This window comes from Rhinolophus hipposideros (genome assembly GCF_964194185.1).
Source record: "Rhinolophus hipposideros genome assembly, chromosome: 1".
NCBI classification, from domain to species: Eukaryota; Metazoa; Chordata; class Mammalia; order Chiroptera; family Rhinolophidae; genus Rhinolophus; species Rhinolophus hipposideros.
Genome location: NC_138047.1, coordinates 75,989,250 through 76,015,953, shown reverse-complemented (window position 1 = coordinate 76,015,953; position 26,704 = coordinate 75,989,250). Strand labels below are relative to the sequence as shown.

Below are 26,704 nucleotides of genomic sequence, written 5' to 3'. Positions count from 1 at the left end.
GACAAGGGCTCTTTGAGAAATATCTGAAATGTTTAAAGAAAGTGTGTTCCAGTCAGTCTACTTCCCTGCCCCTCTGCTCCTGTCCTCTGATCTTCCATCACTAAGACCAAGCTTCTGTTTTTTGTGCGGCTCAAATTTCATGAAAAGTGTTCTATACGATAGGGGTGAAGCCTAGAGATTTAAGAGTATTGCTTCCTCGTGGAACATTTTCATTTGGGATCATTCTTAAATTTGCATTAATCTTCTTCTGCCTTTGCATTTCTCTACTTTTCATCTCTTCCTTCCATGCAACAGGGCTGATATGGAGTCCTCCGGATTCCCCAACTTCAACCTTCTCCAATCAACTCTACTCAACTTCCACTCTGGTAAAACCTACTCATCCAAGAATGGGAAGAGTCACAGTGAGGGAAACAGGGAGGACCTAAGTGATTTTTTGGCTTCTTTTTCCATGCTTCTTTGTGATGACAAAGCAGTAAGATTTCAAGGGCCCAAGTGTCTAGGGAAATAGGCTATTAAAGGGGCTTTTTGCCATGGTTTTATTCTAAGTCAGCCCAGTTCATAAGGGTAGTATTTAGAAGTCCTGAATTTAGATTTCCACCTAAGTTAAAGATCCGAATAACACGCGGGCTTTATCTCCTACTTCCACTCTTGAAATTGAGTCTCAGGTGAGAAATGATGTAATTGCATTATAATTAGGAAAGTTAATATTTTACCTGTCACCGGATTTCACATTTTTTAGGAAGAATAAAGCCAATGGTGGAATTATAGGCATCAGCCACAGGCCAACATAGAAGTTCTTAGAGATGATACATATATGTACAGTTTATGGATGAAGAAAAGCAGTTTTTCTATTGTTTTTCCTAGCTATTTGGGTGCAACAGTCCACAGAAATGTGGGTTCTGTGTGTGTGGAACAGCATGCCATTTCTTGAAAGCTTGGATGTGAAACTATGAACTGAATTGCCAAATGTCATAATCAAAAGCACATTCTAATAAAGATTAATTAAGCTATTTTTTACAACTTGAGCTTATTTAAGAATGTCAATAGTACTGAGACACCTATAACAATATTTTGCAGATTCACTTTGAACAGACATTCCTATCATTGTTTAGAAGCTAGAAAATTATCATTGGAGTTTATTCTACTTTATGGACTCTACACAGTGGAATTAATCAAGTTTAGTTATTTTTTAAAATTTCGGTAGGCTTCTCTCTGTAAATTGCTAAGGTCAGAAGAATTTAGTGGTTAATTTTCATACACTGATTTTGAAAGGTCAGACATGTTTTTAAACATTCATTTTATTTGCAGCAATTTTTCATGGAAATCACAGAAAAAAACTCCTTTCTATTCTAAGCTAATAAATTGTATCTTAGAAATAAGTTGATGAAATTGCAAACCTTTTAATAAGGAATATAGGTTGTAGAAATGTGTACTAACATAAGACACAGAAAGTTAGAAAATAATGTTCTCAGGGTTATATGCAATTAAGCACTACATAAGGGAAGTTATCTGAAAATATGATGTGACAATATTAATTACAGTTTTGAGTATGAGAAATTCAGAGAATGGACCAACCACTTAAAAGGCAATATATACTAAACAAATTTGTATTTTCATGTTATTTTAAGGACAGGAGTAGTAATTTATTAAGGTTAGTTCCTCAAACAGACCTAGTAACTTCACTACAGAACATTTAACTTCTCTGTTCTTGTTTTTCTTTAATTTTTTAAAATGGAAAATAGCTGCTTCAGTGGCAAAGTACGTTGTAAAATGCAAGAATTTTCAAAGAATGCAATTGCTGTACGGCATCCAATTTTAGTCTTGATATACCCATCTGAAGCATGTACAATGCCAATAAATTGTGGCAGTAACAAAATCTGAAATCCAGAGGATTACTTTTGCTTCCATAGTATAGGTTTGCCCTAAAGACAGTAGACAATCCAAATGCAAGCTTGCTTCACCCAGAGAGCAGTGTCTGCAGATTCTTGTTTCTTTATAATAACCTGAGAATGAGATCACAGAAAATGTATGAGTGAATAAGGGATCATCAATTGAAATTGATTAGCTAGCATAAAATCACTCCTAAACATAAATCTTTCTAAGGAACAATCACCTTTAGCTTGAAAAATACACATGTTTATTCTTTCAGGAGAAGGATATGAAATATTTAAAGTATTCTGTTTGCTAGACGAATGATTCCTTCAAGTCCCTAATAAAACTGATACAGGTTTTTAAAAAATATAGCTTTTTCTTTTTACCTTCCTTACTGATCTTTTCTGCAACAAAAACCAAATTCCTTTTCAACTTGGAGTCGAGGAGGAAGCTAAGGAAAAAAAAAAAGAAAGATACAGAGCGAGCTAGCATTTCTTCATTTTAAGGCTGAGCAAAGAAACTTGATAAAATCATACAGTTGGTTTTCACAGTCATGGAAAAACAGATTTGTAGAGGCAACTGGCAAGATAATCCTCCATCTTATAAAGAAAGAATTATTGTAAAGCTCAACTACATCAAAGTCTTTGAGTTCAAATTTTATTTCCATTTTGAGAGAGAACAGCCCAAGTGTTGGGAATTTGTATTCTTTTTCTCTTATCCAAAATCTGACTCAAAAAAAAAAAAAGAAAAAGAAAAAGAAAGTCATGGTTGTATAGTCCTTTAGATCCTGTAGAAGGATGTTTGTTTGACAAAGTCATTTTCATAAATTCCTGGGCCAAGGTGGTACCCTACAATTCTGCTACAGTTGATTGAATCTAATGAGTTTAGATATTGTAGGCTCATTAGGTCTATAGCTCATTGATGGGCCACAAAATGATCCAGAAATGCAAATACTTCAATCAGTTCTTAAGGGTGAATGAGTTTTATGATTACTTTATGATTTATTTGAAACATTAGTGAGCTTAAGGGTTATTAAAATTTGGTATACTAAAATTGGTTTATTATGAGAACTTACTAAAGGCTCTAATTCTGGATTATAGCAATAAATCCAGTTGCTACATGATCCTGGGTAACAGTGCAAATTTCCTACATCACATATACAGACAGTTGGAATAACATAATTTTTATGAAGAGCAATTTTTGGTGGGTTCATTATCAGTGTTGAACTGGTCTTGGTTTTCAGTTGTTGCTGTCTTTGTCTAGTGTTATTTTTAGCTTCTTATTATTTTCAGTTAACTTTACACTGTGAAGTAATGCCTATTTACATGAACAATATTTTGTGGTTAAATTTTTTTCCTATAACTAGACTTTAAGGAGTATAAATAGACTTATCATATTCCTATTGCTAAAGAAGATGTATTCATACCTCCACTAACATTTATTTGGTCCATACATATGGAATTTAGCCACACTTTGGCCTTGATGCCCTTTTCCTTTGAGTTCTTTTACTTGCTTTTCCCCAAATAGTTAATTTCTTTAAACTATTTCTTTAAACTGGATTTTGCTCACAAATGCTTATATAACCTATGTTATTCATATTTTCCAGAATGTTTCAAAGCATAGTCAGAATAGAAGGATTTTATGTTCTCAACAAAGTTTTTTTTTTATCTTTTTGCCTTTTATAAAAATTAAGATAAATACAACCTACCTTATTGACTAAGGGTATACTGTATAACATATTTTCATTGTGGACAGTTTCATTACCTAGAAATACAAACTGTTACTATCTCTTTAGTCATTCGCACATTTAACCATTTATTCAGCACTTGAAAAAAATATATATGCAAAGAGTAGAATGTAGGTAAAGAGAAAAATTACTAAAGAGATGAAGGGACATATTGAAAAGGTACCCTTGGCAAGTATGTTATGAACTTTTCCTCCCCAAAAGATCGACTTGGCGAGCATACTGAGGAGTTGCTTCAGCTCAGAAGTAATCCAACACCTTTGAATAATAACCTCCACTTGATTGCACCTTCTTTCTCTTTTTCTTTTCCCCAATTCACCAGGATTAGCCAATTGCAAAGTACCCTTTATAAGAAAACTTATTCCTACTACTCCTCATTGGCCCATGCTACGGCTCTTCTGCTTTTACCACAGGCTTCCCATTTTCCATCCCAGCCTCATGGCTCACTTCTACTGCTTCTCCATTCCCACAGTCAATGCTTTGGTTCAGGCCATAGACAGCTGTTTCTAGATTATCCAACAGCATCCTTCTTTTTGCCCTCCCAATATTCTGCACACATTCCTCCCCATCATACTAAAGTGAATCACTATCTCAAGTGTCATTTCAATTTCATTTGCTCTACGCGTATCAATAATGTCCACTCATAAATATCAGCTCTTATTTACATATATCATCATCAGTCTTTATAGAATTTCCCATGGTAGAATTCTTACCTATATTTTACAAATGAAGAAACAGAGGCCTTAAGTGACTTGCCAAAGGTCACAAGTAGTAAATTATGAAGAGCCAGGTCAACCAGAGCTCAAAGTACATGCTTCTTTTACCATGTAACAATGCCTCTAGCATGGCTATTCTAGAATTACATCACAATTTATTTTGGATGTCAAGTGGTTTTGCATATAAATACAAAATCTATGTGAGTTTTTACACTGACCTGCCTAATCATACTAGGTTTAATCTATATTGAAATTGTTTTACTATGTGCTTTGTTTCAGACCTAAATCCTTCAATAAATACCAGGGACTTACCATTTGGATGGTGCACAATGGTGAGCTTATCTAAAAGATTAAAAAAAAAAGAAGAAAAAGGAAATAAAACACAGAGTTTTGCTCAATATTCTAAGCTCTCTTCTTTTTATTGTTTCACTACTTTTCTTTAAAGTGCGCATGGAATTTCACAATCTGATTTAAAACAATACTAACCTCCATCCACTAAATGTGAAACCATATCTTTTATTAATTTTGTCTTTTTTTCTCCTGACACTTGTCCCAAAGTATTCTGATTTTAGATATGTTTGACACTTAATAAAAGCTTGTTATTCTGCTTTGACATTCTTTTAGCATGGGCTGCTCCATTTTTTTGAAATTAACATTATTCAATAATAATTACATACAGTAAATTCAAACATTTTTAAGTGTATATACTTTTGACAAATCTATACACCGAACAAGGATAAGGAACATTTCTCTCCACAGAAAATCCTCTTGTGCTCCCTACCATTACCCCAGATAATCCATGATTTGATTTATATCTCTTTAGATTAGTTTTATCTGGAATTCCAGAAAAACGGAAACATAGCATGTGCTCCTTTGTGTCTGGTATCTTTCACTCATCATACATTTGTTGTGTGTAATAGTAGGTATTTCTTTTCATTTCTGAATAGCATGCATCCACTGTATAAATATACCACAATATAATTATCTATTCTCCTACTTAGACATTTGGATTACTATTTCCAGTTTGGCTGTTACAAATGAAATTGTTACAAAATTTGTGAACATGTCTTTGGATGGACATATGCTTTCATTTCTCTTGAAAAAATACCTAGTGGTGGAATAGCTAGGCTATATAGTAAGTGCTTATTTAAATTTTCCAGAGTCACCACAACACATCACACTCCCATCAGCAATGCATGCAAAGCATGTCCAGTTATTCTGCATTTTATTCAACAGATCTAGTATATATGTATAAATATACATATATATGTATATATCACAACCATATTTCTGTATTTTTCTGTAATATATATATATATATGTTAGCAACCATGAGTTGTTATACTGTTACCTCCAATTCCAATCCAATACCACAAGATTCATTCTAGGCTTCCTTCTTTCCTTAGTTGTAATTACCTTCTCTGACAATAGGAAACCAGTTCTCATTATCCATTGTGCATTTATTTGTTTACTCAGTTCTATAATATGCATAAAGTAGTTTTTTTATGTTTACTAATGACTTTTTTTTTTTAAAAATGTATTGGGGTGACAATTGTTAGTAAAATTACATAGATTTCAGATATACAATTCTGTATTACATCATCTATAAATCCCATTGTGTGTTCACCACCTAGGGCAGTTCTTCCATCACCATATATTTGATCCCCCTTACCCACATTTCCCACCCCCCATGCCCCTTACCCTCTGGTGGTTACCCTCTGGTAACAACTAAATTATTGTCTGTGTCTGTGAGTTTTTGTTTCTCATTTGTCTTGTTCTTTTGTTGTTTTTGGTTTATATACCACATATCAGTGAAATCATATGGTTCTCTGCTTTTTCTGTCTGACTTATTTCGCTTAGCATCATACCCTCAAGATCTATCCATGTTGTCACAAATGTTCCTATATCGTCTTTTCTTACCATCGAATAGTATTCCATTGTGTATATATACCACAACTTCTTTATCCATTCATCTATCGAAGGACATTTTGGTTGTTTCCATGTCTTGGCCAACATAAACAAAGCTGCAATGAACATTGGAGCACACGTGTCTTTATGGATAAATGTTTTCAGATTTTTGGGGGAGATACCCAGGAGAGGGATTGCTTAGTCATATGGTTTAATTCTATTCGTAATTTTTTGAGGAACCTCCACACTGCCTTCCATAACGGCTGCACCAGGCTGCATTCCCACCAACAGTGTACGAGGGTTCCTTTTTCTCCACAGCCTCTCCAACACTTATTACTATTTGTCTTGATGATAGCCATTCTGACTGAGGTGAGGTGATATCTCATTGTGGTTTTTATTTGCATTTCTCTGATGATTAGTGATGTTGAGCATTTTTTCATATGTCTATTTGCCATTTGTATGTCCTCTTTGGAGAAATGTCTCTTTAAGGTCCTCTGCCCATTTTTCAATTGGGTTGTTTGTTTTTTTGTTGTTGAGTTTCATGAGTTCCTTGTATATTTTGGATATTAGCCCCTCATCAGAGGCACTGTTTACAAAAATCTTCTCCCATTCAGTTGATTGCCTCTTTATTTTGTAGATGGTTTCTTTTGCTGTGCAGAAGCTTTTAAGTTTGATATAGTCCCATTCATTTATTTTAGCTTTTACTTCCCTTGCCTTTGGAGTCAAATTCATAAAATGCTCTTTGAAGCCAAGGTCCATAAGTTTAGTACCTATGTTTTCTTCCATGCAGTTTATTGTGTCAGGTCTTATGCTGAAGTCTTTGATCCATTTTAAACTAATTTTGGTACATGGTGACAGATAGCAGTCCAGTTTCATTCTTTTGCATGTGGCTATCCAATTCTCCCAGCACCATTTATTGAAGACGCTATCTTTCCTCCATTGTATGTGTTTAGCTTCTTTGCAAAAATTATCTGTCCCTATTTATGTGGTTTTATTTCTGGGTTCTCAATTCTATTCCATTGGTCTATGTGTCTGTTTTTCTGCCAATACCACGCTGTTTTGATTATTGTAGCCCTGTAGTACAAGCTAAAGTAAGGGAGTGTGATTCCTCCAGCATTGTTCTTTATTCTTTAAATTGGTTTGGCTATTTGGGGTCTTTTGTAGTTGCAAACAAATCTGATGATTTTTTGTTCTATTTGTTTAAAAAATGCCATTGGGATTTTGATGGGAATTGCATTAAATCTGCATATTGCTTTGGGTAATATGGCCATTTTAACTATGTTGATTCTTCCAATCCATGAGCACGGAATGTCTTTCCATTTTTTTGTGTCTTCAATTTCTTTCAAAAATGTCTTATAATTTTCAGCATATAGGTCCTTCACATCCTTGGTTAAGTTTATTCCTAAGTATTTTATTCTTTTTGCTGCAATTGCAAAAGGAATTGTTTTTCGTATTTCTTTTTCTGAGATTTCATTTTAGTATATAGGAATGCAATGGACTTTTGTACACTAATTTTGTAGCCAGCAACTTTACTGTAATCATAGATTGTTTCTAATAGATTTTTGGTGGAGTCTTTAGGGTTTTCTATATATAGCATCATGTCATCTGCAAAGAGTGACAGTTTAACTTCTTCATTCCCAATTTGGATGCCTTTTATTTCTTTCTCTTGCCTGATAGCTCTGGCAAGGACTTCCAACACTATGTTGAAAAGCAGAGGAGATAGGGGACAGCCCTGTCATGTTCCTGAACGTAGAGCAAAGGGCTTCAGTTTTTCACCATTAATTATGAGATTAGCTGAGGGCTTGTCATAGATGGCCTTTATTATGTTAAGGTATTTTCCTTCTATACCTATTTTATTAAGTGTTTTAATCATAAATGGATGTTGTATATTGTCAAATGCTTTTTCTGCATTAATTGATATAATCATATGATTTTTGTCCTTTATTTTGTTTATGTGCTGTATCACATTGATGGGTTTGCGGATGTTGAACCATCCTTGTGCCCCAGGTATGAACCCCACTTGGTCGTGATGAATAATATTTTTAATGCATTGTTGTATTCGATTTGCTAAAATTTTGTTTAGGATTTTTGCATCAGTATTCATCAGAGTTATAAGTCTGTAGTTTTCTTTTTTTGTTTTGTCCTTACCAGGTTTTGGTATCAGGGTAATGTTGGCCTCATAAAATGAGTTAGGGAGTACTGACTCTTCTTCAATTTTTTGGAAGAGTTTGAGCAGGCTTGGTATTAGATCCTGTTTGAAGGTTTGGTAGAATTCACTAGTGAAGCCATCTGGTCCCGGACTTTTGCTTTTGGGAAGGTTTTGGATGATTGATTCAATTTCTTTACTGGTGATTGGTCTGTTTAGATTTTCCAGTTCTTCGTGGCTCAGCCTTGGAAGGCTATATGTTTCTAAGAACTTGTCCATTTCTTCTAGGTTATTGAATTTGGTGGCATATAGTCCTTCATAGTATTCTTGGATAATCCTTTGTATTTCTGTGGTGTCCGTGATAACTTCCCCTTTCTCATTTCTGATTTTGTTAATTAGTGTCTTCTCTCTTTTTATCTTAGTGAGTCTAGCCAAGGGTTTGTCGATTTTGTTAATCTTTTCAAAGAAACAGCTCTTTGTCAGATTAATTTTTTCTATTGTCTTTTTGTTCTCTATTTTATTCAGCCCTGCTCTGCTTTTTGTTATTTCCTTTCTTCTGCTGACCTTGGGTTTCACTTGTTCTTCTTTTTCTAGTTCTTTGAGGTGTAACATGAGGTTATTTATTTGGGATTTTTCTTGTTTCTTGAGATAGGCTTGTAATGATATAAATTTCCCTCTTAAAACTGCTTTCGCCGCATCCCAAAATTTTTGGTAGGACGTATTTTCATTGTCATTTGTTTCTAAGTATCCTTTGATCTCTCCTCTAATTTTTTCTTTGACCCAGTTGTTCTTTAAAAGTATGTTGTTTAATCTCCATGTATTTGTGTTTTTTCCTGCTTTCATTTTTCCAGTTGATATCCGGTTTCAAAGCCTTGTAATCAGAGAATATGCTTGGTATGATTTCTATCTTCTTAAATTTGCTGAGGCTGATTTTATGTCCCAATATATGGTCTATCCTTGAGAATGTTCCATGTACACTCGAAAAGAATGTATAGTCTGATGTTTTAGGATAACGTGCTCTATATATGCCAATTATGTCCATTTCATCTAATGTGTCATTTAGGGCTGCTATTTCGTTATTTATTTTCTGTTTGGATGATCATAGCTGTCAATGATGTATTTAGGTCCCCTAGTATAATTGTGTTTTGGTCAATTTCTCCCTTTAGTTCTGTTAGTAGTTGCTTGGTATATTTCGGTGCTCACTGATTGGGGGCGTAAATATTGATGACTCTTATGTGTTCTTGTTATATAATCCCCTTTACCATGATGAAATGTCCATCTTTGTCTCTTGTTATCTTTTTCACCCTGAAGTCTGTTTAATCTGATATCATTATGGCTACACCTGATTTTCTCTGGGTACCATTTGCTTGGAGTGTCAATTTCTACCCTTTCACTTTGAGTCTATGCTTGTCGTTGTAGCTGAGATGTGTCTCTTGGAGACAGCATATGGTTGGGTTTAGTTTTTTGATCCAATTGCTACTCTGTGCCTTTTTATTGGTGAGTTCAGTCCATTTATAGTTAGGGTGATTATTGATATGTGAGGATTTCCTGTCATTCTTTCTTTTTTTTTTTTTATTAATTTTATTGGGGTGACAATTGTTAGTAAATTTACATAGATTTCAGGTGTACAATTCTGTATTATATCGTCTATAAATCCCATTGTGTGTTCACCACCCAGAGTCAGTTCTCCTTCCATCACCATATATTTGATCCCCTTTACCCTCATCACCCACCCCCCACCCCCTTACCCTCTGGTAACCACTAAATTATTGTCTGTGTCTATGAGTTTTTGTTTCTCATTTGTTTGTCTTGTTCTTTTTGGTTTACATACCACATATCAGTGAAATCATAGGGTTCTCTCCTTTTTCTATCTGACTTATTTCACTTAGCATTATTCTCTCGAGATCCATCCATGTTGTCACAAATGCTCCTATATCATCTTTCCTTAACGCCGAATAGTATTCCATTGTGTATATGTACCACAACTTCTTTATCCATTCATCTATCGAAGGACATTTTGGTTGTTTCCATGTCTTGGCCACCGTAAACAAAGCTGCAATGAACATTGGAGTACACGTGTCTCTATAGAGAAATGCTTTTATATTTTTGGGGTAGATACCCAGGAGAGCGATTGCTGGGTCATATGGTAATTCTATTCGTAATTTCTTGAGGAACCTCCACACTGCCTTCCATAGCGGCTGCACCAGTCTGCATTCCCACCAACAGTGTATGAGAGTTCCTTTTTCTCCACAGCCTCTCCAACACTTGTTACTATTTGTTTTGTTGATGAAAGCCATTCTGACTGGGGTGAGGTGATATCTCATTGTGGTTTTCATTTGCATTTCTCTGATGATTAGCGATGTTGAGCATTTTTTCATATGTCTATTTGCCATTTGTATATCCTCTTTGGAGAAATGTCTCTTCAGGTCCTCTGTCCATTTTTCAATTGGGTTGTTTGTTTTTTTGTTGTTGAGTTTCATGAGTTCCTTGTATATTTTGGATATTAGCCCCTTATCAGAGGAACTGTTTGCGAAAATCTTCTCCCATTCAGTTGGTTGCCTCATTATTTTGTCAATAGTTTCTTTTGCTGTGCAGAAGCTTTTCAGTTTCATATAATCCCATTTGTTTATTTTAGTTTTTACTTCCATTGCCTTTGGAGTCAAATTCATAAAATGCTCTTTGAACCCAAGGTCCATAAGTTTAGTACCTATGTTTTCTTCAATGCAGTTTATTGTGTCAGGTCTTATGCTTAAGTCTTTGATCCATTTTGAATTAATTTTGGTACATGGTGAAAGATAGCAGTCCAGTTTCATTCTTTTGCACGTAGCTATCCAATTCTGCCAGCACCATTTATTGAAGAGGCTGTCTTTCCTGCATGTTTTTAGCTTCTTTGTCAAAAATTATCTGTCCCTATTTATGTGGTTGTATTTCTGGGTTCTCAATTCTATTCCATTGGTCTATGTGTCTGTTTTTCCGCCAATACCAAGCTGTTTTGATTATTGTAGCCCTGTAGTACAAGGAAAAATCAGGGAGTGTGATACCTCCAGTATTGCTCTTTTTTTTTAATATTGCTTTGGCTATTCGGGGTCTTTTGTGGTTCCAAACAAATCTGATGATTTTGTGTTCTATTTCTTTAAAAAATGCCATTGGGATTTTAATGGGGATTGCATTAAATCTGTATATGGCTTTGGGTAATATGGCCATTTTAAATATGTTGATTCTTCCAATCCATGAGCACGGAATGTCTTTCCATTTCTTTGTGTCTTCTTCAATTTCTTTCAAAAATGTCTTATAGTTTTCAGCATATAGGTCCTTCACATCCTTGGTTAAGTTTATTCCTAGGTATTTTATTCTTTTTGCTGCAATTGCAAAAGGAATTGTTTTTTCTATCTCTTTTTCTGAGATTTCATTGTTGGTATATAGGAAAGCAATGGACTTTTGTACGTTGATTTTGTAGCCAGCAACTTTACTGTATTCATTGATTGTTTCTAATAGCTTTTTGGTGGAGTCTTTAGGGTTTTCTATATATAGCATCATGTCATCTGCAAAGAGTGACAATTTAACTTCTTCATTCCCAATTTGGATGCCTTTTATTTCTTTCACTTGCCTGATAGCTCTGGCGAGGACTTCCAACACTATGTTGAAAAGCAGAGGTGATAGGGGACAACCTTGTCGTGTTCCTGAACGTAGAGCAAAGGGCTTCAGCTTTTCACCATTAATTATGAGATTAGCTGAGGGCTTGTCGTATATGGCCTTTATTATGTTGAGGTATTTTCCTTCTATACCAATTTTAGTAAGTGTTTTAATCATAAATGGATGTTGTATCTTATCAAATGCTTTTTCTGCATCAATTGATAGAATCATATGATTTTTGTCCTTTATTTTGTTTATGTGATGTATCACATTGATGGATTTGCGAATGTTGAACCATCCTTGTGCCCCGGGGATGAACCCCACTTGGTCGTGATGAATAATCTTTTTAATGCATTGTTGTATTCGATTTGCTAGAATTTTGTTTAGGATTTTAGCATCTGTATTCATCAGAGATATAGGTCTGTAGTTTTCTTTTTTTGTGTTGTCCTTACCAGGTTTTGGTATCAGGGTAATGTTGGCCTCATAAAATGAGTTAGGGAGTACTGACTCTTCTTCAATTTTTTGGAAGAGTTTGAGCAGGATTGGTATTAGATCCTCTTTGAAGGTTTGGTAGAATTCACTGGTGAAGCCATCTGGTCCAGGACTTTTGATTTTGGGAAGGTTTTTGATGACTGATTCAATTTCGTTACTGGTGATCGGCCTGTTAAGATTTTCCAGTTCTTCATGATTCAGCCTTGGAAGGCTATATGTTTCTAAGAACTTGTCCATTTCTTCTAAGTTATTAAATTTGGTGGCATATAGTCCTTCATAGTATTCTTGGATAATCCTTTGTATTTCTGTGGTGTCCGTGATAACTTCCCCTTTTTCATTTCTGATTTTGTTAATTAGTGTCTTCTCTCTTTTTATCTTAGTGAGTCTAGCCAAGGGTTTGTCGATTTTGTTAATCTTTTCAAAGAACCAGCTTTTTGTCACATTAATTTTTTCTATTGTCTTTTTGTTCTCTATTTCATTTAGTTCTGCTCTGATTTTTGTTATTTCCTTTCTTCTGCTGACCTTGGGTTTCACTTGTTCTTCTTTTTCTAGTTTTTTAAGGTGTAACATGAGATTATTTATTTGGGATTTTTCTTGTTTCTTGAGATAGGCCTGTAATGATATAAATTTCCCTCTTAAAACTGCTTTCGCGGCATCCCAAAAATTTTGGTAGGATGTATTTTCATTGTCATTTGTTTCTATGTATCTTTTGAGCTCTCCTCTAATTTCTTCTTTGACCCAGTCGTTCTTTAAAAGTATGTTGTTTAATCTCCATGTATTTGTGTTTTTTCCTGCTTTCTTTTTGCAGTTGATATCCAATTTCAAAGCTTTGTGATCAGAGAATATGCTTGGTATGATTTCTATCTTCTTAAATTTGCTGAGGCTGATTTTATGTCCCAATATATGGTCTATCCTTGAGAATGTTCCATGTACACTCGAAAAGAATGTATAGTCTGATGTTTTAGGATAACGTGCTCTATATATGCCAATTATGTCCATTTCATCTAATGTGTCATTTAGGGCTGCTATTTCGTTATTTATTTTCTGTTTGGATGATCATAGCTGTCAATGATGTATTTAGGTCCCCTAGTATAATTGTGTTTTGGTCAATTTCTCCCTTTAGTTCTGTTAGTAGTTGCTTGGTATATTTCGGTGCTCACTGATTGGGGGCGTAAATATTGATGACTCTTATGTGTTCTTGTTATATAATCCCCTTTACCATGATGAAATGTCCATCTTTGTCTCTTGTTATCTTTTTCACCCTGAAGTCTGTTTAATCTGATATCATTATGGCTACACCTGATTTTCTCTGGGTACCATTTGCTTGGAGTGTCAATTTCTACCCTTTCACTTTGAGTCTATGCTTGTCGTTGTAGCTGAGATGTGTCTCTTGGAGACAGCATATGGTTGGGTTTAGTTTTTTGATCCAATTGCTACTCTGTGCCTTTTTATTGGTGAGTTCAGTCCATTTATAGTTAGGGTGATTATTGATATGTGAGGATTTCCTGTCATTCTTTCTTTAGTTTTCTGGTAAGACCGTGTCTCCATTGTTTCTTTGCCTTTTGTTGTCTATTATTTCTGTGTAGTGGTATTCTATGATGTTTCCCTCTGTTTCTTCTTTTATTACAGTATATATTTCAGTTCTGAATTTTTTTTTAGTGGTTACCATTTAGTTTATGTAAAGAAAGTTTGATATTTAGAGTATTCCATTTTCTTCAGCACGCTTACTTTCTCTATTCCCCTTTCCGGTTCAGGCCTTTACTCTCCCCCTCTTTATGTTTCGGTTGCCACAAACTGTCCCTGTTGATGGTGGTCGAATAGCCTCCTTTAGTATTTCTTGTAGTGCAGGTCATGTATTCGAAAAGTCCCTCAGCTTCTGTATGTCTGGAAAGGTCTTTATTCTTCCTTCATATCTAAAGGATATCTTTTCTGGATATATTATTCTTGGCTCATAATTTCTCTTTTTCAATAGTTTGAATATTTGGTTCCACTCCCTCCTGGCTTGTAGAGTTTCTGCTAAAAAATCTGATGATGATCTAATGGGCTTTCCTTTGTAGGTTACCATCTTCTTTTCCCTGACTGCCTTGAGGATTCTTTCTTTGTCGTTGATTTTAGACAGCTTCAATACAATTTGCTTTGGAGAATGACTGTTGGGATTGAGGTAATTAGGTGTTCTATTTGCCTCTTGGATTCGAGGATCCAGTTCTGTCCACAAGTTTGGGAAATTCTCATCAACAGTTTGTTTGAATATATTCTCTGTTCCCTTCTCTCTTTCTTCTCCTTCTGGTATGCCCATTATTCTTATATTGCTCTTTCTGATGGAGTCAGAACGTTCTTGTAGAGTTCTTTCATTTCTTTTAAGTCTCAAGTCTCTTTCTTCTTCCATCTGTGCAAATTCCAGGTTCCTATCTTCGATGTCACTGATTCTTTCCTCCATCTGGTCAACTCTACTACCTAATCTGGATATTTTATTGTTAATTTCTTCTATTGAGTTCTTAATCTCCAGAAATTCTATTTGTTTTTTTCAAAATTTTAATCTCTTTTGTAAAATGCTCATGGTGTTCTTTGATTGTGTTTCTGAGTTCATTAAACTGCCTTTCTGTGTTTTCTTGCATCTCGTTGAGTTTTTTCAGAACTGCAATCTTGAATTCTCTGTCATTTAAATCACATATTTCCATATCTCTAAGTTCCTTTTCTGGAGACTTTTCACTTTCTTTCTGAGCTGTCTTGTTGCCTTGGTTATTCATGGCAATTACTGATTTATTATTTCTCTTTGTAGACATCTACAGGAGTGGCTTCTGCAACAGGTTGATAGGAAGAGGTCTTTCTTTTGTTTTCCACTACTTGCTGGTGGAATGTTTTATTTTCTCTTCAACTGAAGCCTTTTGTTTTTCTCTCTCACACGGTAGTGCTATGTTTTCTTTGCACTATTCCAGCCTCTCACACAATGGGGGGATTCCCTGGAAGGTAGGCTTCTCCTCTGTTAATAGTTCGCCTGGGTCACAGGGTGCAGTGTCCCTGTGGGTGCATAGAGCTTTTGAAATTCCAAAGCTCTTCCTGCACCAGATTCAGAACCGGTATGTTTCAGCAGTTCTGTTTACCCCTGCAGGGATCCACCCAGATAGGTGGGGCCAGGGAGAGGGTGAGTTGTGAGAGGTGGCCCAGAGCAATGGCGGCGACCTCAACCACAGCTGGTCCTACTTCCCAGCTCCCTCCCCTTTGCCGGAACTAGTTGGGCTGCGAATCTGTGTCTGCGGTCCACAGTTCTCAGAACAGCAAATATTCTGTTCTTTTGATCTGACACTGCTACTGTTCCACTTCTAGCACTGGGCAGGTGTGGGCTGGGAGAGCTCTGGGAAGGTAGAGAGCGGGCGGCTAGTCTCAGTGCCTAAGGATTCTGTTGTTTGCTCAGCCATGAGGGCTTAAACCACTGTTTTCAGTCTTCTTCCCTCAGTCTTTTCTCCGAGTTCTCTATCGTGAGTGTTGGGTTCAGCAGTGGTATATGCTGCCCCCTCAGCCCTGTGGGACATTAGCAGAGCTTTAGCAGTTCGAATTCTTCCCTCTCCCATAGCTGCAGCAGTTCCGGGATGCAGCGAGCTCGGAGCACTGAGCTAGGTCTGCGTCCTGCACCTGCGCGGCTCCATCTCCACACTTCTCCTTTCCTTCCTCCCCCGCTTGCACAATTTGCCCACCTGGAGGTAAATTCATTAGTGGGCCTCTTTGTCTTGCCTGTCTGCTGTGCAGGGAGTCCTTTGTGGAGTTATTGTTGTTCGATTAGTTGTAAATTCCAGGGGAGCTTTACAGAGCCTCACCTCACGCCGCCATTTTGATGACGTATAAAGTAGTTTTGAAATTGCTAAACTATACCCCTGTAGAGAAATAAGCCCTACTAAATGAAGTATATAACATGATTTTTTAATGTAGTGTTCTTTTTTAAATTTTAGCCTTAGAATGTGCTGTTTTCTAAATTTATTTATTTATTTTTTCTATTCTGCTTTCAGTTTGGATTTGTTATTTATGTGTAGCACCACCAGGTTAATTTTCTTTTGCTTATATTTCATTTTGTCTTCTTCCTAGCTCTATTCTTGTGTGACAAATATGCAAAATATTAACAAAGTTTTAAATGTCAGAATATACAGAGGTAATATATATATACATATATACGTATATACATACATATATATCAGAGAAATACAGTTTTTTTTCTGAGTCAGTTTGTGTAATTTTGTTTTTTAATTGATTTATTCTCTCTTTTGTCAAATTTGTTAAGCGTATTGGCAATAATTTAATTATATTTCCTTAGTATCATTTTAATGTCCCTAAGACATGTTATGATAGTCTCATTTTAATTCCAGATATAGGTGACTCTTGTTTTCTCTATTTTCCATGACCATTTTTGCCATGGGCTTACAATTTTAGTTGTGTTTTAATATAATAAATATTTGGTTTTGTTAATTTTTTCTATTGTTCATCTCTTATTTTTCATTATTTTTTATCTTTATTATATTTTTTCTTTTACCTATTTTTTGATTAAGTTTGCTTTTCATTTTCTAGTTTCCTAAGGTGAAAACTTAGACCATTGATCTTAAGCTTTGGTCTTTTTTATTATAACACTTATAGCAATATATTTCTCTCTCTATACTGTTTTAGCTGCATTCTACAAATTTTGGTATATTGTTTTTCATTATCATTTAAGATGTAGTTTTCTTGTGATTTCTTATTTGACTTATGGGCTATTTTGAAATGTCTTTAATTCCTAAATATGTTGAGATTTTTTTCTAATTTCTTAGTTAAATTGTATATATTTCTGTTGTAGTAAAAGAATATGATTCTAAAAGAATGAAATCTTTCAGAGAACATTCTCTGAAAGATTTCAATCTTTTGAAATTCACTGAAACTTTTTTGATAGTCCATCGTGTTTCCTATATTGGTGAACCTTCCATGAATACCTCAAACACACTTGTCTTCTGAACTTTTTTCAATTTCTTGTTCTGTAAATGTCAACTAGGTCAAATCAGTTGACAGAGTTGTTTAGATCTTCTATTATCATCATGATTTTTGTCTATTTGTTCTATCAGTTACTGAAAAAGAAGTGAAAACATCTCTGAGTCCTATCAAATATTTCTCCATGAGTTTTTATTAAATACATATATATATATATATATATATATATATATATATATATATAGATATAGTATTTATATAATATCATATATATATTATAAAGGACACAAATATTTAGGACTTTTCTATCTTCCTAGTGAACTGCCCTTTTATCATTTTGTAATATTATCTTTTATCCATTGTAATCTTTTGTATTGAAGTTTATTTTGTCTTATATTGATATAGCCATGCCAGCTTTCTTATGCTTACTATTGGCATAGTAAATCCTTTATATCCTTCACTTTTAACTTATTTGTGTCTTATAGTTAAAATGCATGCATTTTAAACAGCGTAAAGTGGTGTGTTACGTTTTTATCCAGTGTGAAAATGTTAACCTTTTAAATAAAGCACTTAATACAATTACATTTAACATAGTTATTGATGTGAATTAGTTTATTATTTTAAAAAAATTGTAAAGGTTTTTATTAAAATATAGCTAACACACAATGCTATGTTAGTTTCAGGTATACAACATAATTAGTCAACATCTGTATACCTAAAGAAGTGATCACAATGATAACTCCAGTAACCATCTAATACTGTACCGTGCTATTACAATACTACTGACTGTATTTCCTGTGCTGTGTATTACATCCCCAAGACTTATTTGTTTTCTACCTGGAAATTTGAACCTCTTGTTCCTTTTTACCTTTTCCTCCTCTTTTTAAATTTTTAAATTACAGTTGACATTCAATATTATTTTATATTAATTTCAGGAGTACAGCATAGTGGTTAGACATTTATATAATTTAAGAAGTGATCCCCCTGACTAGTCTAGTACCCACCTGGCACTATACATAGTTACTACAATACTATTGATTATATTCCTTATGCTTTACTTTACATCCCAATGACTAATTTGTAACTACCAACTTAATCCCTTTATCTTTTTCTCCCTGCCCCCAGCCCCTATCCCATCTATCACCTCGATAGATCTAGTACCCATCTGACAACATACACAGTTATTACATTATTATTGACTATATTCCTTATGCTATACCCGACATCCCCATGACTGCTGCGTAACAACCAATTTGTACTTTAATCCCTTCCCCCTTTCCATTTAGCCCCCAACCCCCCTCCCATCTGGGAAATAAAATGTTCTCTGTATATGACTCAGTTTAATACTACCATCTTTTTTTGTTTGTTTTTAACCAATCCATTTTGTTTATATTCTGCCTTTTCAAACTTCCTGCTTTATTTTTGGTGAATAAAATAGTTTTTTAGTGCTTCATTTTATTTCCTCTACTAGTTTCCTATCTATGTATCTATCTATCTATCATCCATTTATTTATGATTGCTTTATAACAAAAATATGTATCCTTAACTTATCAGAGTCTATTTAGAGACAAAGTGTACCTCTTTCTGCTTCATGCCTTACACTTGGCTCTTCATACTTCCTACCTTACCCTTTCCTCTTCTTTGTACCTGATTCTTCATACTCCATACTTTGAACTTCACTGTATAAAACGTTTACAATCATATGATTCCACTTATCTGCACCCTTTGTATCTGTATGGTTGTTTTCATATCTTTTCCTTCTTCATAGCTATAACTCCCAACTTAAGTGTAGGCTCAGTACAACTGAGGGCCTTAGAAAACACATTGGGTGTTCTATAAGTCAACTCTGAAAAAAGCATAAAGGTAAACTTACACAAGTTCATGTCAGTAATCAAACTACCTGTCAAAGGAAGAACCTACACTCATTAGAGGAATATTACAGAATCTAGATGATACAACAGATTATCTGTAATGTCCAGTATTCATTTAAGAAAAAGATATGAAGAAACAAGAAAATGTAATTTATAGAAAATAAAAAAATATTAAACAATATAAACTGAACCTGAAATGATCCCATTGTTGGCTTTAGCAGACAAAGACTTTAAAGCAGCTCTGATAAACATAATTATATTTTTTAAAAGTACGGTTTTAAAGAGTGAATAAATAGGGAATCTCAGCAGAAAAATTGAAACTATATAAAACCAAATGGAAATTGTGGAAATTAAAATTACAATAAAAGCAATGAAAAAAAATATCAGATAAGCTTATTATCAGATTGGATATAACCAAAGAGTTAATGAACTTAAGATTACTAGAAATTATTTAATATGATGAACAGGGAGACAAAAACACTTTAAAAAATATGGAGCCTCGGAGACATGTAGGACAATATAACATAACCTAGCATGAATGTAATTAGAGTCCCAGAGGATAAAAGAGTAAATTTGGGCAAAACATTAAAAAAAAAATAATGGCCAAAATTTGTGAAATTTAATGTAAACCACCTCCATCCAGTTCCAAGAACTTTAAAAAAACTCCAATTAGCATAACTGTTAAGAGACCTATACAGAGACAAACTGTAGTCACAGTACATCAAGCCAATAAGAAGAGATATGCCTGAAAGCAGCCAGAGGGAAAAAAAATCACATTTCATACAGAGGAAAAAGGATAAAAATATTCACTAATTTCTTAACAGAAAAATGGAGGACTACAGACAATGTAATAATATCTTTAAAGTGCTATAAAGAAAAATTACCACTCAGAATCGCATATCCAGAGAAAATATCCTTAAAAAATTTGTTGAAATAAAAACATTTTCAGATAAATGAAATCAGAGAATTCACAGACAACAAAATGTAATATAATAAATGCTAAAAATGTCATACAGGGTGAAGGGATATTAAAAACAGACACTCAGATCCACACTAAGGAATGAGGAACACTGAAAATTATATAAAGTAGGTAGATATAAAATATTATGGGTTTTTTTCTGTCTTCCATGTGGATCTTATAGGGGCTTGGTTTTTGTTAGGGCAGGTCTAGAGTTAGTCTTACTCTAAGTCTAGGTCCTTAATCCTTACTTCTCTTGGGTATCACAGTAGGATGCCAGGTATTTTCACAAAGTGTTAAGAAAACCTTTCCACTCTGGGCTGGGCAGAGAATCAAATATCCCAGTATGGCTTTCCCCTGGCTCTGCTCAAACTCTATTGTCTCTGTTCTGCTTTCAATGCCCTGGAAACTGCTATCTGTACGACTTGAGCGGTTTTGCTCTGCACTTGTACAGCCCTTCTCTCAGCCACAGACTTGTGGAGTCGCTCGCTCCCTCTGAGCCTACCTATCTACACAGCTACCTCTTCAGTGACTCACCACACACTTTCTGGCAGCTTTAGCTGCCCTGATCTCTGATTTCTGCCTCCTCAGTTCAACAGTATTGCCTTGCTTTGCAGAGACACCTCATAAACTTTGCTTGTCTCTGGGATTATAGCTTTAGGTTACCTATTGTCCACTCCCTGAAATCAGTTCTCATATTTCTGCCCAATTATTAGTGTTCTGTACAGAGGGAGAATTTAGCTGATACTACTTATTTTGCATTGGCTGGAAGGGGAGCTAGTTGATTCCAAACTAAGACAACAATGATTAAGAGTATTGACTTTGGATTCAAACAGAAATAGTCCGTAGTTTCTAATCTGTGTGTCTTTGGGCATCTTAGTTTCTCAGTCTCAGTTTCCCTATTTACAAATTGGAACTAATGTCTACCTCAAAATATTGTTGTAAGAAATTAATAAGGTAATATTAAGTGTATATAGTATGTAGTCAATAAAGATTAGCTTAATGTTCCTTAATAAAATTATTTATATGTTTTGTAATTTTATACATTGTTAAAGTTTTAATCTTACTCCACATTAGAATGGAGGATTACAGAATTCAGTCTTCTGTAAATTAGTCCCATATTTATGACCTTAATTATTTTAGAAAGTGTATTTCTGTCTTAGAAAACATTTCGAGAGAACTTGAAGAATTCTCTATAGAAAAGTAGATAACAACCTAAAAATATGAAAAGAAAATGAATTTTAAGAGGGTGAATTTCAACATGAAGCACTAGCTAAAATCTATGCGACATTATTGAAAATGGAAGAGATGAAAGTTTTCAAGCTCTGCTAGTGGTTATGAGTTTTTAATTATCTGTGCATGAGTAGGGACGTGGGGAAAGAGTGGTCAGATAGTGAGAATATAATTTATTTTCAATTTTGGAATGTGTTGTTTATCTTTGGAGAAGATTTACCATCTTAATAATGTTTGGTTTGTGTTAACATTAAAACGAGTGGTTTTTGTTTTCCACTGGGAGCAACTGTTAATTATTAGCGAGGGGAATCTGCATTGCCAAGAGCGTGCTAGATGCAAGGGAAGGCAACCCAAGATCTGCAATTTATAATAATCCACATGTGGACAATTGTGAGAACTAACTATATTGAGACTATTCTACCTTATTTGAGAAGTATGGTTCCTTAAAAATTTGATACTGTGTATAATGGCTTGTATATAAAAGAAACTGGAGCAGAATTATCTGGTTTTCAACTTACATAGAAATCAAAGAAAAAAGTTATTAGCATTTAGTGAACATCCATTATAGGTCAGAGAAGGTGGAAATATTAATATTTTATATGTTAACTCATACAACCATTTTCAGATATATGTATAATTATTCATGTTTTGCAGACAAGGATTAAAAACACCGTCCAGTCTCACAGCTGGGAAGTGATGGAGTATAGATATGAATTCAGTCATGCTTGACTCCATATTTCTTGCATTTTTCACTTCATCACTTTATCATTTTTGAATAATAGGCAAATTTTACTTACCATAGACATTTTCTTCTTCGGGTCTTTTCCCAACAATACTATCTCGTAGTTGACGTAGTTTTTCCTAAATGAGGAAACAACCAGAAAACAGAAGTCGAGATTTACAAATTTGTCACGGATTAAGATGAAACATTAACTACTATCACCAGTACCACCATGACTACTTAGTACTAATTAGCACTTACAGCGCCCCAATCACTATCCTGATACTTCAAATGTATTATCTAATTTAATCCTCATAACTTCATGAAGTACATATAAAATGTCATCATCTCATTTTACACATATGGAAACTGAGATACAGAGAGGTTAAGTAAATTTCCCAAATCACACAGCTATAGGTGGTAGAGTCAGGATTGGAACCCAGAGCCCAGTTACTTTGGGAACTGTTTTACCAATCTAACACCTGGGATCTACACTGGCAGGAAATCCTGCCATTTGTGACAACATGGATGGACCTTGAGTGCATTACGCTAAGTGAGAAACATCAAAGAGAGAAAGCCAAATACTGTATGATATCATTATGTGTGGAATCTAAAACTTCAAACTCATAGAAACAGAGATAGAAGGGTGAGTGGGGGACAAGAAGTATAAACTTACGGTTATAAGATAAGGTCAAAGGGTGCAAACTTCCACTTATAAGATAGATAAGTTCTGGGGCTCTAATGTACAGCCAGGTGATTATTGTAGACAATACCATATTACATACTTGAAAGCTGCTAAGAGAATAGATATTAAATGTTCTCAGCACAAAAAAGAAATGGTAATTATGTGACGTGATGAAAACGTTAGCTAGCACTATGGTGGGAATCATTTTGCAGTATATAAGTGTATCAAATAAATATTTTGAACATGAATTTATACAATGTTGTATGTCAATTATATTTAAACAAAGCTGGGGAGAAAAAAACAAAACAAAATAGAAAGGGACTGACCAATACCTCAAACAGTATTCAGTCAGTTACTAAACGTATGGCCTCATAGAAAGTAGCCTTAGTGCCTCTTCTTGCATTTACAGGTTAAATTTTGTTTTGTTTTTGCATAAATACTAACCATATTCATTATCCTATTGTCCCTACATATTAGATAAGTAAGATTAACCTTGAAGTAGATAGTATGGATTGCCTTAAATTCTTTCTAAAACAATATTGGATATAAATACACAAACAAAATAGAAATAACCAAAGGATTTAATAAAACAACGCATGAAGTCATTTCCAAGAAGGTAGTTAGTTTGGATTACTCTAAATTATAAACTTTATAATGGAAGGGTCTAAGGAGGATGAAGTACAACTGACTTACTTCCACATAATTTATATAATCTAGCATTGCTAGGAAAGTGATTTGCAGGTGTGCACTTAAGCACATTATACCCGGTTGAGAATAAGAGGGATGTTTCACGGTGATGGCATTGGCATGGATTGAGAAGCAATGTGATTCTGATCATGAACAGTGATTAGTTGCAGAACTCTACAATCAGCATTCTTTCGCATTTGTTTGGCAAAATAACTGTCCTTTATTAGCACTGCAAAATCTGGACCATGCCCAGCCACCATCCCACAAGCAGAGCTGCCCTTAGAAATGGGTGGTTTCTGAGTAGGAGTCATCTCAGACCTACTGGGAGAGTCCCCTTGCCTAAACTATCTCCTGCTAAGGAATATGGCACATTGTTTAAATTTCACCTTTGGGATTCATTTTTCTGTTGTTTAAAGAAGTTTTCCTAAGCATTGTTTTTCAATTAAAAAAATGATCCCTTGGGAAAGATAGCATTTTAAGCTATTAATGATTATTTATACTTCAGCCTAACCTAGCTAAATTAAATGTGTTTCATCAAACAGTTACCTGACAACTGGTGTCTAAGGCACTGGGGCTTTCTGCACTGAGAAGACAAAAATTGTTGGAATGTTTTGGGAGCAGGAAGGTCTGTGGGATACATAGAATAAGGCCCTATTACCCTCACTGAAGAATGTCATGGCGTATATATAGTATATTTTGTTCTCATCTCTGAACAACCTACTCCAAATTCCCTCTCCGGATGTCAATTACATTTACAGAAGTCAAGCCTAAGCTTATCTGAAGTTAATGCTCTTGGCATCATGTCTCCGCAGAACCTTTATCTATTTGTCTGTCTGTCTGTCTGTCTGTCTATCTATCATCTATCTATATCTTTGTATATACATATATATCTGTTAAGGGGAAAAGAAGATAACGTTTATCACATTTCATTTAGAATTATTGCCTGATATGATTTCACTCATTTTCTTGTTTCCTTTAAGTTTGGTCTACATAATACACTGTTTGGAATGCTGAGCACATGTTAATATAAAGATGCTTCACCTTAATTTGAGCAACGAAATTCATAAAACATTCACTATATAGCTAGGGATTAGCTCTGATACACTGGGTCCCAACATTGAGTTCACCAATGGTTTGTAAACAAGAAGTCTGGATATTTTCAAACTTTTAATTGCTTATTCAAAAACATTGTGTGTGTGTGTGTGTGTGTGTGTGTGTGTGTGTGTCTATTTAAAAACAAAATAACTGTTACCTGCATTTCTCATGAAGACTAAACATTTACAAAGGCGCTATGAGCTATGTAAATGAGGGAATGTTCCAGAAGGGCTTGGGGTCAGTATTACCTGCTGAAACATTTCCAGGCCAGTCTTTCCTATCTGCCAGTGTTTAAATTTCTCCAGGGCTTGGTCCACAGATAGTTTCCCATTCTTCACTTTCTCCTGCAGGAGGATGAGTTCTTCCTGCCCAGCAGCCAGGCAATTCCTCATGGTGGAAAAGGCTGGACTCTCCATCCGAGCTCTGTCTGCAATATAAGGGGAGGTGTTTTAAGAAGTGAACCCATGACAATTGGGGGAAAAAAAGCTCTAAAGAATAAGCAGCTTGAAGTTTCTTGTTTTTACAGGTGTATGAGCAGCTGCAGAATAAATCAGTAGAAATTTTTAAAAGAGTTTATTTCTAAGGATGGTTGTGTCTGGCACCTAGTGTTATGGGTAAAAACAATGTGTCTTATCATGGAAAGACATAAAGGGACAAGGAAAGAAAGAACAGAAGCAAAAGTTCTGCACTGCACTAGCTGTGGGCACTGCCAATTGCATGTTCCTTTGGTGAAGGTTACTTTTAATCATGTGGGTAAAATACTTAACATAGTGCCTGCCACATAGTAAACTAAATGCATGCTAACATTGTTATTAATAATAACTATTTGTGGAATAAACATGATCTTTTCTGCTTTGGCAAAAGAAGACTCAACAAAATCCAAATGTTGTGAGAGGTTTAGGATTATTTGAAAGTTTATTCCTGAGAGATTTAAAATAAATAATTGCTGATCATTTTGTAGTAAATTGCTTCCTTTTCAAAAGAGTTTATTTTTAGAGTATGCCATGCATTATTTGCTCAGCAGAATAAGAACATTAGATGGTCCAATTTCCCATGAGTGACTGCTAATGCCACACCAGAGACTGGCTTGAGGTCATGGTAGCAAACTGGAGACCATGGGTGAATTCAGTGTTTTATTTGTACCACATGGTGTTGAAAGACATACATGAACCACCTGCATGTCTTTAGCGATGCTACGTGCTCTCCTGGCTACCCCAATCAGTGTCACTTCTGATAGTCCATGGATGACATCACACTTGTGCTACCTGCCTGGCTGCAGAACTCATTTGAGTTTGTACCTTCTCATTGATATATTTCTATTAAGTCCAACATACTTACTGTACTACCTCAGGAGGGATTGGGCAACTCAGCAGCAGCACATACCTTATGCACAGTCAACTCTAGATATGCTCATAGAGTCCAGAGGAGAGAATAGGTAGTCCTGCTCAACTGTGCACTAAAGAGCTGACCTGGAGAAATCGCTTCTTCTTGGGGTCCCTTCTTCAAGAAAGAAGTAGATCTACTAGATTGCATCCAGAGCAGACTGACAAGGACCGGAGAAATGGGGTGGGTATTCAAATTCTATAGTAATAAGGATCCCTTAATAGTGTTAGGTTTGGTTAGCCTGGAAAAGAGACGTTTCAAGTACTTGACAGCAGGTTTAAGTATGTGAAGGGGATTTGAGTCTTGGAATTGTCTTAAAATGACCTCTAGCTTCACTCTCAGTTTTGAGAAGGATTCTAGCAGGGAATCTTGGAACAGAGACATGGAGAGGATTCCTTTCTGAAAAGCTTCACATGCACATGAGAAAACTGCTCCACGGCCAATTGTTCTGATTCCCATCGGGCTTTCTTGGCTGTTTTTTTTTTTTTCTCCTCTCTTCAGAAGTCCTATTCCCTCAGAACTAACAAGATGTCAACAGATTCTATGGTCTAAATCTTTTCCTTTAGGGATGATGGAGCATGAAATCCCAGGGAAATTGGAGAAGCACAAGTCAGCC

At 35.1% G+C, this 26,704-nt stretch overlaps 1 protein-coding gene across 1 annotated transcript in view; it reads right to left on the bottom strand.

Moving 5' to 3' along the window:
• Positions 1-1,287: 1,287 nt before the first annotated feature.
• The window catches only part of BANK1 (B cell scaffold protein with ankyrin repeats 1), a 336,084-nt gene continuing 310,667 nt past the window's right edge, over positions 1,288-26,704 (bottom strand). The window contains exons 12-17 of the mRNA XM_081062310.1: positions 24,954-25,132; positions 22,315-22,378; positions 4,645-4,674; positions 3,581-3,636; positions 2,259-2,323; positions 1,288-2,003 (exon numbers count right to left, since the gene is read on the bottom strand). Coding sequence (XP_080918436.1) covers positions 2,264-2,323; positions 3,581-3,636; positions 4,645-4,674; positions 22,315-22,378; positions 24,954-25,132 — 389 coding nt within the window. The 3' untranslated portion in view covers positions 1,288-2,003; positions 2,259-2,263. The remainder of the gene's footprint in view (positions 2,004-2,258; positions 2,324-3,580; positions 3,637-4,644; positions 4,675-22,314; positions 22,379-24,953; positions 25,133-26,704) is intronic.